The sequence below is a fragment of the Saccopteryx bilineata genome, chromosome 1 (assembly GCF_036850765.1).
Source record: "Saccopteryx bilineata isolate mSacBil1 chromosome 1, mSacBil1_pri_phased_curated, whole genome shotgun sequence".
In the NCBI taxonomy this organism is placed as follows: Eukaryota; Metazoa; Chordata; class Mammalia; order Chiroptera; family Emballonuridae; genus Saccopteryx; species Saccopteryx bilineata.
Window position 1 is genome coordinate 269,952,529 of NC_089490.1, and position 16,157 is coordinate 269,968,685.

General features: G+C 37.6%; 1 protein-coding gene across 15 annotated transcripts in view; it reads left to right on the top strand.

Annotated features, from left to right (window-relative positions):
• The window catches only part of PDE4D (phosphodiesterase 4D), a 1,576,413-nt gene that overhangs the window by 1,321,617 nt on the left and 238,639 nt on the right, over positions 1 to 16,157 (top strand). For all 15 annotated transcript variants that reach the window (XM_066242823.1, XM_066242815.1, XM_066242799.1 and 12 more), the window contains one exon: positions 7,043 to 7,234. In XM_066242823.1, coding sequence (XP_066098920.1) covers positions 7,043 to 7,234 — 192 coding nt within the window. The remainder of the gene's footprint in view (positions 1 to 7,042; positions 7,235 to 16,157) is intronic.

Sequence of the window (16,157 nt, forward strand, 5' to 3'; positions counted from 1 at the left end):
TAAATATGAAAATGGAGAATTTTCAGAAGCAGATTTTTTTTTAACTCCAGAGAAGCTATTTGACCCTCAGGTTAATCTTGAATGAGAGGTATCACTGCCATTAATTAGGTACAGGTTTCATAGCCTCATAGTATTAATAACAATGACTAAACTATTATAAAGAGAAAAAATATTTTTTAGTACTTATCCAACTTCATTTATACTTCTGTTAAGTTCAAGGGTGAACTTTCCCCTTCGCCTTGAGTGACAAACAGCAAAATGGATTTTGTTATATTACCAGCAGCATGGTTTTCAGTATACATGGGAGATTCAGGCACAGGAAAACAAATACCAATGGAATTGTGGTTTAGAGTTCCCAAGGTACATCCAGTGGCTGGAGACCTAAGATCTAAAGGGCTGTTTCTGCTCAGTCTAGTCACTGGAGTCCCACCCAGGTTGTCGGGACCTCCATGTCTTTCACAGTTACTAGCAGGAGCTCCTCATTGAGTGCTATCTAGGGAAAAATCAACAGTCTCCGCCCTTTCCCAGTGTTATCTCCCTGAAATTGTGGAGTGGGGTGGAGACAGAAAAGCAGCTACAGTTGTAAGAACAATCCGGCTCCAGCATCTGTCACCTCATTGATTGTCAGGGTCAATTCAGGTGACTTGGCCACTCAGCTCTCAGTTCCCTTTCTCTGTCATCTCTCCCTCCAGGTTCCTCCCAAAGCAGTGTACTGGGGTTCAGAGAATGACCTTGATGGAAAGTCCCCCTTGAAGATAAAGAGCAATAGCAATAAAAATAACAATGGCTGCTAAATATTGGGAATATACTAACTGCCAAGCAGTGTGCTAACCTTTTTTTTTTCTTCCCACAGTGGCCCTAGAGCTAGATCTCAGGAAACAGAGGCTTATAAAGGGACATTAAACTTGTTCAATAGCCTGCAACTAGAAAGTGGCAAAACCAAGAGTTGGCATTTACCCCACGCTTTCTAACCCCCATCCTAATAGGAATATCCTTGGTCTTTCTCCACCTTCCAACATGGGTCGTATTAAAACCCAGTCCCAGAATGAGCCTTGGCATGCATGATCTGTAAATTTTGATCAGATTGTTAGTTTCGAAGAGTTAACCTTTGAAGTTCCATACAAGTGGGGAAGCTAAGAGATGTTAACAGTTAACAGGAGGCTGCACAATAGAGACATAAACACAGGGGCCTACAAGCAGACCCATTACTTAACATAGGGGCACTTCTCTGTGCCTCAAATTCCCCCTGGGTGAAATGGAAAACATAGTGCCTACTTCAAAGGGTTATTGTGAGGATTCGATGTGATTATGAATATAATGCACAGAGCACAATGCCTGGCACATGCAGAGAGCTCTAAAAGGTTTATTATCATTACTATCATCATTATGGTTATTATTATCACCATCATTATTATACATGGAGATCACTACTCACTGAATGAAGAAGTATTGCCTTGATTTGCCCCTGCTTAAAAGAATTAATAAGCAAACTTTCTATTGCAGGAGGGGCCAGTGCTTTGGGTTTTTTAATTTATTTTTATACTTGTTGTGTTTTTTTTTAAACTTCAAAATCAGTGTGTTTATTTCAACAAGTAAAACAATTTGAAAGTATACAACTGAAGAGTTAATAGTCTTCCCCATCTCACTCCCCTGAGAGATCAGAGCTAAAAGGTAGTATGTCTTTCCACATATTTCTTTGTAAAAGGTACTGCTGACACTCTGCCTAACTTTTCATAAATACACTTAGCCCTACCTATTAGGTTGAACCATATGAAATTGCCATTTTTATAGGTCTGCACTTTTCTTTACTATGAGCTCTTAAATGAAGCCAGATGCTACTAATGTCCCGTTTTATGCACATGTCCTACGTACTCCTCCTTGGGTTTGCTTTTGCTGCTTAACTTTTACTACACCGCCCCCCACCCCCATTCTCTCCTTTTTCTCAGGCTGCTATAACAAATTACCATTGACTGAGTAGCTCATAAACAACAGAGTTTTATTTCTTACAGTTCTTGAGGCAGAGAAGTCCAAAAACAAGGTGCCAGCAAAGTCAGTGTCAGGTGAGGCCCTCATTCTCCTCACATATTGGAAGGCGCAAGGGAGCTCTCTGAACGTCTTTTATAAGGGCACTAATTCCATTCATGAGGGCTCCACCCTCCTGACCTAATCACCTCCCAAAGACTGCACCTCCAAATAAGATTACATTTGGAGAATTTGAGAGATGCAAAATATTCAGTCTATAGTTCCCGCCCCAGCTTTACTAGACCTGGGTATTTATCTGCCCTTCACAGAAGCACATCCTTCAGCTTATTTTTTTTTTTTTTAATCCTTTTTTTTTTTTTTTTTTGTATTTTTCCGAAGCTGGAAACGGGAGAGACAGTCAGACAGACTCCCGCATGCGCCCGACCGGGTATCCACCCGGCACGCCCACCAGGGGCGACGCTCTGCCCACCAGGGGGCGATGCTCTGCCCCTCAGGGGCATCGCTCTGTCGCGACCAGAGCCACTCTATCGCCCGGGGCAGAGGCCAAGGAGCCATCCCCAGTGCCCGGGCCATCTTTGCTCCAATGGAGCCTTGGCTGCGGGAGGGGAAGAGAGAGACAGAGAGGAAGGAGAGGGGGAGGAGTGGAGAAGCAGATGGGCGCTTCTCCTGTGTGCCCTGGCTGGGAATCGAACCCAGGACCCCCACACGCCAGGCCGACGCTCTACTACTGAGCCAACCGGCCAGGGCCACATCCTTCAGCTTCTTAAACCCCCTTTACATTCATTGTCTAAATCACATTCTCTGATTGTCTATATAACACAATTTAGTAATTTATTATTTATATAATATTTAATACAAATATGTCATGTTTTGTTCTTTTTCTCTATTGCTTCATGTTATATTGCCTTAGCTTGATTTAAGTGCCGTATACAGAAATGCTATGTTTAAATTATCAGTATTTATTCAAATCTTAACCTATGAGTATAGGAGAAACTAAAAGTTTGTTCACTGAATCTTTCATAATGCAAAGTCTGTTTCATAAAGTCATTCACCAGTACTGACATTTGATGATACTTCTGCCTAGGGATTCTGTGATATTATTTTATTACCTTTTCTTAATAATGAATTTTGATGATAAGAACTGTTAATGAAATAGAAATCAACGAAGCAGATTATTTCAGACCCTGGACCCACCTCCCTCCAAATACTGTATTCTGAGAAAACTTGTTACCAAAGTTTAGAGAGATTTCCCAGACCATTAATGATACTGTTGTATTCCGTTATTGTTGTTGCTGTTTTTAAGTAAAAGTCTAATAAAACATCAGTGACCATTTTTAGATCTCATTCTCAATCTGTTTGTAAAGTTAATATTAATATTTTTAGATTAATATAATTTTATCAATATTTGGCAATCACTTTCTATAAATTGTAAGGTTTTATTTTTAATTTAATTTAATTTTATTATTATTATTTTTTCTGAAGCTGGAAAAGGGGAGAGACAGTCAGACAGACTCCCGCATGCGCCCCACCGGGATCCACCCGGCACACCCACCAGGGGCGACGCTCTGCCCCTCCGGGGCGTCACTCTGCCGCGACCAGAGCCACTCTAGTGCCTGGGGCAGAGGCCAAGGAGCCATCCCCAGTGCCCGGGCCATCTTTGCTCCAATGGAGCCTTGGCTGCGGGAGGGGAAGAGAGAGACAGAGAGGAAGGGGGGGGGGGGTGGAGAAGCAAATGGGCGCTTCTCCTATGTGCCCTGGCTGGGAATCGAACCCGGTTCCCTGAACGCCAGGCCGACGCTCTACCGCTGAGCCAACCGGCCAGGGCCAATTTTATTTTTAATTATAGTTTACATTCAATATTATTTTGTATTAGTTTCAGGTGTTTCATAGTGGTTGGACATATATGAATGTCCAACCACTGTAAAGTGGTTCCCCAATATTTCTAGTACCCTCTTGGCACCATACATAGTTATTACAATATTATTGACTATATTCCCTGTATTATAATTTATAGCCATGTGACTATTCTGAAACTACCAATTTGTATTTCTTAAGCTCTTCACCATTTTCACCGAGCTGTCCAAACCTCCTCCCCTCTGGCAACTATTAGTCTGTTCTCTTTATCGATAAGTCTGTTTCTATTTGGTTTAATTTGTTCTTTAGAATCCATATATAAGTGAAATCATATGATCTTTCTCTGTCCATTTATTTCATGCAGCATAATTCCCTCTAAGTCTCTATGTATGCTCTCGTGAGTAAAAACTAGTAGTTAAGGCCTTCACGGTTTTTTTTTACAATAGGTTTTTTATTTTTAAGAAAATTATCTCCATCTAGTGGACAACATGTTATATTACAACTTGCAAAGAAAATAAAACCTCTAGAATATTTTATATTAAGCATTTTTGACCAACCAATAAATTTTTGTCTTGATAGGTAATAGTATTGAAAAAAAAATTAATTAAGATATTTTTCAGTATTTATTCTAAACCTTATACAAGAGAGTCTCTGTAAGTTAAGACTTGCATAAATCAATTGGAAAAAATAAAATGAAAAACAAATTACTGATCTTATGGCTATGTTGGTATTTACTCAATTAAACTAAAAAATCTGGACAAAAATTACACTCCTTATTTTCTTTATTTTTGTTAGTACATAGCAAGAAAGGGAGTACTTTTATTTTTTTTAAACTAAAGAACAGATGAGATTGGGCATATTCAGAATAGTATGGCTGTAGACATTGCAATGTATGGATGATGTATTATAATAGTACACTTGGAACCTATATAATTTTATTAAGTGTCACCTCAATAAATTTAATAAAATTTAAACTAAGTAAATAAAATAATAAGAACATCTTTATATTCAAAAGAAATCAACAATAAGCATTTTAACATGTTTATATTATTAAGTCATCCTCATGCTAAAGTGCTTCCATGGCCGTCTTCTTAGAACAGAAATCTCTTCTCCTATGCAGAGGTCTTGCATGTGTTTTAGCTGTGCACTAAATGCCTTCAAAGCCCCCTTTAAATAAAATACTCTTCTCTGAAGACTTCTCAGATACCCCAGCCTGGTTTAACCTTATCTTCTTCAGTTTTTGTATCTCAGTGTGCTCATATTGCTTAGTAAATGCTTATTTAATTAAACAGAGTCACAAAGAACTTGCCAGAGACCCCATAATATGTCTCTTTAATGATAGACATTCCTTTCCCCTGGTGGCTTTCCTCAGGATTGCCAAGAATCCACAGTCATGAAGTGCCTCTCTAGGTGAAGCAAATGTCCCCCATTTGGGTGTCACAGTTACTAGCACGCATTTGTGGTTTTCATAATTATACTTTAGATCTGGGTTCAATCCAGTTAGCTCAGTAACTTTGCTCACTTAACTTCCTTGGGAGCTAGTATTCTTTCTCTGTTTAACTGGATAGTCTCTCATTGTCTTTCAAGGACCAAATAAATGCATAAAAAAATGATACAATTCTAATAAAATGTTAAGTTAGAAAGGATATTTGTACTGGTAAAGCCACATTATTAGTTTTTCTTCATTTTTTAAAACTAGGTGGATTGATTTAGAGTTAATGTTCTTATTTAGTCAGTGATTCATAGCTGATCCAGGAAACATCCAACCCCTAGCTTTGTCTTCCATTTTGGCTTTTCATCTTTGGGTCATACACTATTTACTAATAATTCCAATGGAGAAAATAAAATGATGTTTTGAAATTAGCTGGTTAATAGTTTGGAAAATGGTTCTAGTGGGGAAAACAAGGATAACAACTAAACTTGAATTCATTTGTTTATTTATTCAACAATCTTTAACCACATACCTGAGCTATCACCCTCCTCTCATAAGAAGACATGGAAGTTGATTTTATTTTAATACTGGTTGATGTTTGACTAGAAAAGCTCTTTGTGGAAAGTTTACCTGGATTATAAGAGCTGTGATGTTAGAAACTGTGAACGTGTGGTTCTTTTTTCCCTCAACTCTGAAATCTGTACTGCTGAGCACAGTGCCTTCCATTCATTCACGCATTCATTCAAACCATGTAGTAAAGGTTTCTGAAGTGCTAAGAACATAGACTCTCCAGTCTCAGAGAGCTCACAGTCTAGCAATAGAGACCACGTAGTGAGACTCTCCATTCCTGGTAAATGATACAGGTAAGGAGTGGGAAGTGCCTTGAGAGCACAGAAAAAGGCATCTCATGACTTTCAAGTGAAGTCTAAATCTTCCAGGATTAGCAATTAGTCAGGGAACAAAAGATCAGGTAGTGATAGCCTGAGGTGATGGTTCAGTATGAGAGGAGCTGAAATGCCTGATGGCACAGGGCTACATGTTGAGGCTGGGAAAATGGTCAATTGTAATTGAGAATGGATTATTAAGATGCTGTCAGTCCAGCCAAGAAATTTGGACTTTATCCTGAGGACAATAGTGAGCCACTGAAAGGTTTTAAACTGACAAGTGACATAGATTTATAGTTTAAGAGAAATCACTCTTGGTACAGGGTGGAAAATGTATACAAGAGACTAATTATAAGGTTGTTATAATAATGTAGATGAGAGTTGATGGAATCTTGGACTTAAAATATTGGCAGTGGTGATGGAGGGAAGTGAATACAATCGATTAGTGATTGGATAAGTATAGGCAAAAGGGAGAGAAGCCAAGTTTAGGGGAGCAATGACAGTAGGCATATAATAAACACTTGTTGAATTGAACCCAACTATTTAGTCAATTACTGTATATCTGTTCTTTTTCCGAAAGGAAGTCTGTACTTAAGAGAACTATTCTTTTCAGAATGGTTCCTTTTTAACTGAAACTGAGTTTAGACAGACTTCTGTCTTGTATCTGGTTAGTTAATAGAAGTATCAAGTATCCCAGAGTTTAGGAAGACAAGAGTAGGAGGTCAGTGTATTTTGTTTTTGTTTTTTTACTTTTGTGTATTTCAATATTACTGGGGGGTTTTTTAGCAGCAGGAATCAGCTGTAAATTTTCCCACTGTCAGTTTCTAAACTGAAATATCCCTCTACTAAAATATCAACTCGTAACATTATTCCTTTTCCTTCGTTCCAGTTTCGATGTGGACAATGGCACATCTGCGGGACGGAGTCCCTTGGATCCCATGACCAGCCCAGGATCTGGGCTAATTCTCCAAGCAAACTTTGTCCACAGTCAACGCCGGGAGTCATTTCTGTATCGATCTGACAGCGATTATGACCTCTCTCCAAAGTCTATGTCCCGAAACTCCTCAATCGCCAGTGATATGTAAGTATACAAGGTCGAACAAAGAAAAGAGGAAGCGTCTGCAGAAATCAAGTTAGTTTATCTCTAGAATTGATAATATAATAAAACCAACGATAGTTGTTTGCCTTCATCATTCTAGAATTTAGAAAGAATAGTGAGGAAAATGATATAATCTGCAGATAAATGGTAGATTTAACTTGAGTTATCCTGTCACTCTTGTTAAGAAACATTTATTTTCCCATAGATACACTGTCTGGGAAAAGTGAGAGTTAAATTTTTAATGGAAATATTTATGATTAAAACATTTGCTTTTATTCGTGTTGGACCTGCTTTTAGCTAGCCAGCCACATGAGTATAGATAGAGTGGGCAAAAGTAGGCTTACAGTTGTTTGTATGGAAAAAGACTTGCAGATTTATGATTATTGTAATAGTTTTATTGCTCAAATTGCCACCCTTCATTATTGACATATTCTTGTAGTCTGCTTGCTATCTTCAAGCACACTGTGGCCCAGAGTTCTTTACTGTCATCAGTAGACCAACTTTTGCCCACCCCTGCATGTTAGGGTTGTGATAAGAGGAGCTGGTAAAGGAAAGGTCTGCGAGCAGGAGGGAAGAGAGAACACAACAAGGAGAGAAGCTAGAAGATGAAAACCGCTTTGTATTTCCTCTAATAACTAGCAACATGCTTCCCACTTTGTGGAACTGGAATCTGTTCATGTCACGTCTTGAATGAATGGATTTTCAGACGTCATTATGAATGGGAGATAGTCTTCAGAATATTAAGGCAACACAACATGGTAAGGAAAAGTAGAGAACAGATGTAGATCTTTGGAGTGGGGGCAGAAGTATGGGGAGGTATAACTTATTGAAGAAGATTCATTGCCAAAAAAGCAGAGGAAAAAAATACATACTTTTTGAAAGCTAGTCTAGCCCTGAGCATTATTTAAGTAGATAGATACTTTAACCTGTGGTCCACAAGGACACAAAATAGGCCTTACATACTGTCTTTTCCACTCATCATTTGATCTGAGATCTGTTATTCCATAGATTATTCATTATTTGAAATCAAGAACATTGGCTTATGGTTTTCTTAGATCTCCTGCAGTGCTTCAAACAGGGACAGCTGCACAATAAGAGTTTAATAATTCAGTATTTGAATTAAAATGATTGTAGTTTAGTCGCTCATTCCTCAGGAGAATAGAACATTAATTGTATTGTCATTTTACAAGTGTTAATAAAATGGCAACTAAGAGCTATTTGTTGTGAAGATGAGTAAGGCACGATTTCATTTCTAGAACCAACCCTATTTAGACCTATTGGAATACCTGGGTGATCTGTTAGACTGCCAAGAAGAACACTAGACTCTTAGAGGTCTGAGAGAAGTTAATTCCTCTCAGTTAAATTGCAACCTGTCCTGAGTTTTTGAAGTGGTATCACGAGAAAATGGTGAGTGTTATTGGACAAATGTCTAGATGCAGAGGAGGGAAATGAAGACCAAATATACATACAGAGGTAAGAACTACCATAAAAGACAGTGTGGGTATCAATGGGAGTGAGGTTCTATTTAGAAGCCTCCACAACTTAGAAAGCTAAAGGACATGACGGTGAATACAGGATTGGATTGTGCTGCGAAAATGATCTATTAATAGTGTGTGGTCTGCAAACCTGCTTTTCAGTTTTAATTATTTTCCAAGCTGCACCATCTCTTAACTGATATTCAAGTCTCCGTAATGTTTTCTGTGCTTGCTACCAGCAATTCATATTCCAAAAGTGGTTTAATTAGGCAAAATCCCACAAAAACCTCTCAGATGATCTGGCAATCCAGTGCTAACACCTGTATGGTACATCAATTGAGATATATTTAAAATGCTATGAATTCTAATATCTCAGGAATTTTCAAATTGAGTTTAAAGCTTTTGAAATATTAGAAAAAATATATTTATTATTAATTCCTTGTATTAATGGTGTTCACTCTTGTTCATCCCCAAACAACTTTCTTTTCCAGTGGCTGTTTTTCTGTTATTTTTATCATACTTTCTCAAAGTTTGAAATTTAAGGCATTTATTTATTCATTTACACATAATGAAAACACTTATTGAGCAACTGTAGTGTACTCGAAGCTCCCAATATGCAGATTATACTTATGACCTTTATAATAAAGTACAACAACACCATCCATGAGTCATTTACAAAACTATGGAATCAGAGAGGAGTGGGAGTGCTTGCCACCCACAGAGAGCCAGGCTAAAGGAGCAACATTTGCATAATGTAAGGCAAGGGAAATCATGATTCAGTGAAGGAATGACAGTCTGCTTGGTGTGAGTAGGGAAATGTGGCAGAGAAGAAAGATTTGAATACAGTGTGTGGGACCTAAGAGCCACAGAGGTTTGTAGCTGGGATTTGGTATGATCTGATCCTTATTTCTATTGCATTCTGATTATTCTATTGTTAAATGATTACATAGTTAAGTGACTGCAGGAAAGTGGATCATCTTGAAATTCACAGAAGCAAAGAAGGTTAAATATGACTGAGGCCAGGTCAAGGGAGTAGTGATGGGAGGAAGAGGTTGATCCAGATGCAAGTGGCAAGAGTCTTTCAGAATGGGTGGGTGAGAGAGAGAGAGAGAGAGAGAGAGAGTGTGTGTGTACACAGACAGTGGAAAAGGAGAACCAAAGAAAATACTGAAGCTTTGCCCCTGAAGGAGTCAACTAATGGTGATATTGACATAAGGAACACAGGATGGAGAGTAGACATAATGACATAATGACAGTTAATGGTTATGATTTTGGCTTTTACACGATAAAGGTAGAACTCTAGAGGAAACTCCAGTTAAAGGACAATGTCAAAGAGCAGAAACAACAGTCCAGAGGATGAGAAGAAATTAAAAAAACCAATTCCCTTCTGTAATAACTAGGCGTAGATGACAACTGAATGAGGTGTCTTAGTGAAGTAAGAGAATTAGAAGCCCAGTGGGTTCAGGATTGAGTTGAAAGTAGAGGTATCAGCAAGTGCAGGCACCTCTTGAGAAGGCTGATAAGTTACAGGAGGAGGGAAAACTAAAGCTGCTTTAGGGAGAATTAGGTTCAAAGGAAAATTTTTTTGACTTCAGGAAACTTGAACTGGGGGCAAGAAGGTGTTTAATTTCAGACAAACTTCTGAGAAAAAAAGTATCTGTTGACTGAATTAATTTGACCAAATTAATTACTTGGCACTATGAACATTGGGGTTTCATTCATATTTTAAGAATAAAATAGTATAAAAGCTTTAGTACTTAAGAAAAGGACTAAAGAAAATATTTAACCACATCTTGGAAAAGATATGTAACTCTACAGGACTAGGCTAAACTCAGCATCTAAAAATCTTCTATAAGGCAGAAGAGAAAGAAGACCCTGACAGCTTCTGCTTAGAAGACTGTCATGTAGTTTGTTAAATGTTTTCCCAAATAAGGGGTATATTAATTGGCTGAATTTTTAAATGAGAGTATCTTTTTTTATTAACTCATTTAGCAATTATTGATAGCACCTACTTTATGCCAGCATATTGTCTGAGACACTATAGAGCCATGAAAACAAAATAAAATAATTTTGTTTGGATCATGTATTTCTGTCTTTTTTTAAAAACTATAGATAGAAAAGGAAGCTTGCCCAGTCAGTCTCGAGATTTCTATATACATTCCTATTTTCACTTGCACATCAGTCACTTTAAATATTCCTCTTGCTTGTCAGTGTTAGAGCCATAGTGAATTGTTCTTAATGTCTTTCGTATTGTTTTCTAAGCCATATAAGGGGAAATAGTTATACTACCAGAACAGTTATATGATGTATTTCTTGAGATAAGATATACTAGAGGGTGATAGTAAGTCATCCTCACTACATCCCTGCAATATGAAACATAAAGATGTGCTTTGCCAATACAATGAAGGGAAGCCTCCAGAAAATCAAGTCAGGAAGAGCAAACACGGAGCTTTCAGCTTCTGGTCTGAATTGCTGAAAAAACATCCCCAATCATTCCATCTTCTCATTGCAGTTTCTCTCAGGTTCTGTGTCAGCTTTCCTTAACTGTTTTTGAGTCTTTATGGTTTTTCTTAACTTACATTGAAAAGAAATTGCTGTCACTGACTACTACTGGTGTGTCTAAACATGAGCAAGGCATTAATTCGTACATTTCTCTCATTGAAAGCAGACGAGTTAAAAGCAGAAAGAGAAAGAACAGCTGCTTGCACCTCTGCAAATGTGAGAGGCTTCACTGTGACAGGAAACCATGTAAGCAATTCAGTGAATGACATGGTCTCCTAGGAAATGTTATGAATGATCCCAAGACCATTGTTTCACTTCCCGAGAGAACAGGTCTGCTGGCAGCTTGCAGGTTTCCATGTCTCTCTGCCCATTCTCCCTTTGCTACTTAGGGAACTGCGAAGGGAATCTGTTATTTCCACCACGGCCAGTTTTGTTTATTTGGCTGGTTATTTTTTAATTTGTCTGTTTTTAGTTTTGGGGTTTTTTTACAGAAAAATCAGAAAACAAGCACTCTGATTTATGTGTTAACTAAAGGTCCCTTGGGTGATATTTTTAAAATTATATTAAAGTAAAGCTTTCATCTAATCATGATTATTTTCAATTATGATTGTATTATTACAGACGTGAAAAAGAAGGCAGTTGCTAAAAAGAACTCCTAGGCTAAACCATGGAATTAATTTCATGTGTTGCCTGCACACTTTTTTGTGTTTTTTTTCTTTTTATGTGCGTTCTTTATCTTCTGTACATTGAGTTTCCATTTATTTATTCTATATACTATAGAAATTAGGTAAAATTTCTAATGTGTTTCAGTATTTTTTGGTGTTTAATTTTTGTTAGCATTTGTTTAAATATAGCCAAACTTGTACTGTTTATCAAGGATTCCGATGTTCCCCAGACAGAGAGCTTGTCTATGATCCAGTTCTCCAAGCACAGATTGCTTTGAAAGTGGTAAAAGTATATTTCTAAGGTTCATGAACAAACCTAGGAATCATCAGTTCAAGTTCAGAATATTCACAGTTCACCATGTTTCCTCCTTTGTGGCTTAGCTTCATAGATGCTTTGGGGAATGAAGTACATACCTTTTGTATTTGTGACAAGTATGTGTGTGGTGCACACTTAGGAATAGATATAGGAATAGGTTCTTAAAATTTCCTGGCACCTCTCTCTAGTCTTTATAGTTGATGTACAATTCTTCTGTGAAGTTTTAATAAACATTTGTATTAGTAAGCTAGGGAAAATATCAGCTCAGTTTTAGAAATCACAAAGTTCAGCTCAAAATGTTGATCTCACACACACACACACACACACACACACACACACACACACCCCATGAATTATGATCCCGATATCTTGGCCCTGAACACACGGATTTTGACCAATGGCTGCTGTTAGACAATCCCTGAGACATTAGCTAGGAGGAACAGTGGCCTCTAGGTGAGAAAGTAATAGAGTAAAGCACTTAAACTTAAATCCTTTTTTGCCTTTAAAGAATGGAGTTTCTTCGTGGGTATCTGGGCAAATCTTTTGACGTAGGGTTTTTGCCAAACAGAGTTTTTGTTATATTAATGTATCAATGTTCTTTCCTCACCCCCCCTCCAGCTTAAAGTGTGTGCCTTTTCTCCCCCAGTCATGTAAGACATTATCTTTTCTCGGAAGACATATAACTGAAGTTTTGTAAAGAGTGCTCAAGAGCTGCACTGGTCAACATGATAGCCAGTAATCACATACGACTTCTTAATTTAAGTGAATTAACATTAAATAAAAGTAGAAACCAGTTCTTCAGTTGCACCAGCCACATTTCAAGTGCTAAGTAGCCACATGTGGCTGGTGGAAAACATACTGGACTGCACAGAGAATATTTCCATCACTGCAGAAATTTCTGTTGGACGGCGCTATTTTAGAATCTGGAATATGTATTTCCCTGTGACTTCGGCATAACTGATCCATTTGAGCATGCAGAAAGCAGCCTGGTGTATTGGAAACTAAACAGTATTTTAAAGCCTGGGTTTAAATCCAGCTACACTGCACATTTCCATGCCTTCGGATTTCATAACTCATTAAGCCTTCTTAAACCACCTGGGCAACTGACCTGGGTGACTAGCCACTCGCTTTGCCAGGTAAAGGACTTTAACAAGAAAATTTCCGTCAGTGTACACAATCGCTTTATTTTTGAAGGGCATTTCACTCCAATAAAAAAGAAAGTATATTCTCAGAATAAAAGAGTTTTCCGAAGGAATTTAGCTTTCTAAAAGCCTCCCTCCATGGTGCATGTTTGTTCTCACTTTGGCACTGACCAGTGAACACTCGCTGGGCAAGCACCAGATCTCACTTGGCATTTGGAAATCACTGAACTCTGCCACTTGCCAAGGGCACGACCACCAAGGAGACTTCGGTTCTTAGAGCCTAGTTCCTTATCTTAGAATTGGAACATGAGCATCGATTTAATGCAGAGCCATCAGGATTAAATCCCATGTGTCAGTAGAGCACCATGGCTGGTACATAGTAGGTCCACGTAAAACATACTGCTCACACTCTTCTCTATTTGATCACGCACTTCCTTTTCATCTGCCAAACCTTTTCACCACATGAAGCTCTTGAAAAATATTGTTGTGCTAGCTTCCCATAAATCTTTTTTCCCCAGGAACCCATCCTGGAGAAAACCCAAGAGGACAGGGCCACTGATGCTAAGAATGGGCCTGTCAGATAAGACAAACGGTGAAAGAAGAACCTGTTCCTAGAACACGGGGTGAGGGCACTGGTGCAGGCTTGCTGCGTACTCAGCCCTTCCCCCCACCCCGCCCCTCCATGGAAGTCAGCACTCAGTGCTATGTGACAGTGCTTGTGACATTGGCACTCCTGGAAGTCTGGCCTACTGGCTTTTAGTAAACAAAAGAACTACACGTGCTTAGTGAGTGTATCTCTACACATATACAAAACAGTGTTTAACCTGTTGAAATTGGAAAATATTTTTATCTATCCTTTTGAAAACAAATTGTCTTTCGTGCCATCATATAACTGACGCACCAGAGGGAGTTTATTAGTATCATGTCCCTTCTCTAACAAAGCCTAAATTTTTGTTTTATAACACGTAAAGGGCAGATTATACAGCTTTATGATTTGCTAGAACAACAGTATTTCTAATGATCTTCACATGGTAAAAAGATTTGGTAGATTAAAGGACTAAAAATTGTTTGCTTATGTTACATCAGCTCCAGTGCCATTTGCTTTGCCGTTGGCACATGTGATGTGAGCACACAAGCCCCAAAACAGAGGGTCTTGTTTTAGGACTTTTATTATTTCTGCCAATATCAGTCTAGTCTTTAATTCTTCAAATGTTAATAAGTGAGCAAATTATTTCAATTTCAGAAGACCAAATAACTTCTATTAATAACTTTCTAAAGTTATATGATTTTTTAAAATTTTCTAAGATTTTACTTTTCAGAGAAGTTTTGCATTCATAGCAAAATTACAGGAGAGGTTCAGAGATTTCCCATACATGGTACTCCCCGCCCTCATGACTTATTGGTACATTTGTTACAATTGATGAACCTGCATGGACACATTAGGTCATGTTTCTAATCAAACAAAATATACCTTCAGAAGTAATGTGTGTAAAGCAGATGAGCAAGTAATGTGTGTAGAGCAGATGATCTTTCAAGAGTTTTTCCATTGAGTGGTATAGGCAAAATAATATAGTAAATCCTTTTATGCTGCTAAGGATAGTGGTGGTATTTCCCCCTCATTTCAAATAGAGAAAGCAGAAAAACTAAATGCTTCTGTCAGTGAAAAGAGACCTCACAGAATTTCCTTAGGTTTATACAGATGTACACTAGTACACACGTGATATATACATACACAAATTTACATATAGATATTTAAATATTTATATAAATATATATGTACATGAATACCCTCTTCATAGGCCGTTGTTACATGTGACATTTGTTACACTCTGAATATGGATATATGACATTTGTCAGCCAGAACTAGCACTTGACTGGGAAACCAAAACTGTTTCATTCATTTTATTTATTATTTTATTGTAGGATTATAGGACATGAAAATATTTTTTCTTTTGCATTTCTATGTGGCTCTATTTGTTGTGTTAATTATACATATAACCTATATAAAATGAAAATGTATGAAAATTGTGCATTGGCATGATAAATGCATTCTAGATGGATAATTGCGAACTATTTAAGCACAGAGCCTCTGAAGTCATTCTGCCTAAATTTGAACCCCGGCCCCATCATTTTATGAGCATGTGCTGTTTAGTCCTCTCAGGCCTCCCTTTTCTCGTTGACAAAAAGAATTTAGTAAAAGTGCTTTGCACAATTCCTGGCATGTAATAATAATTTGATTGATGTTATCATTATTCTTTTATATTAATTATAATTGTTTGCAGTTATTACCATTATTATTTATAATTTTGTTGGATTTTGTACTCTGGTTTTTTTTTAAATAACTACATTAAAAGTTTGTTTTAAGAAATAAAACATATTCTATGGTCATACTCTGAACCGCCCAATCTTGTCTGATCTCAGAAGAAATAAATAAAAAATAATGGTAACATATTACAAGGGTTCCAATACTAAAGCCAAGAAGACATTAAGTTACTTAGCTGGGCATCAGTGGAAAAGATTTTAGGATAAGCTACCATTCAATTCTTTTAGGAAATTACAATTTGAGGGCAAAGAAAGGGTTAAAGGTAGAGAAGATAAGCTGTTTCCTCAAAAAGTTAAGAGGTTGGATGGCTTCATTCATCTGTTTTTGTAGAATAGTGTGTTAGCTTATTTGTTAAAATTGAGGAAAACATTACAGTTTGGTTTTTCCTTTTTCTGCAAGGGAGTATATACATAAAGATATTTCTATTTCTATTCAAATGGAGTTAACATTTCAACCTGATGACTAATAGCTTCTACTTGGCA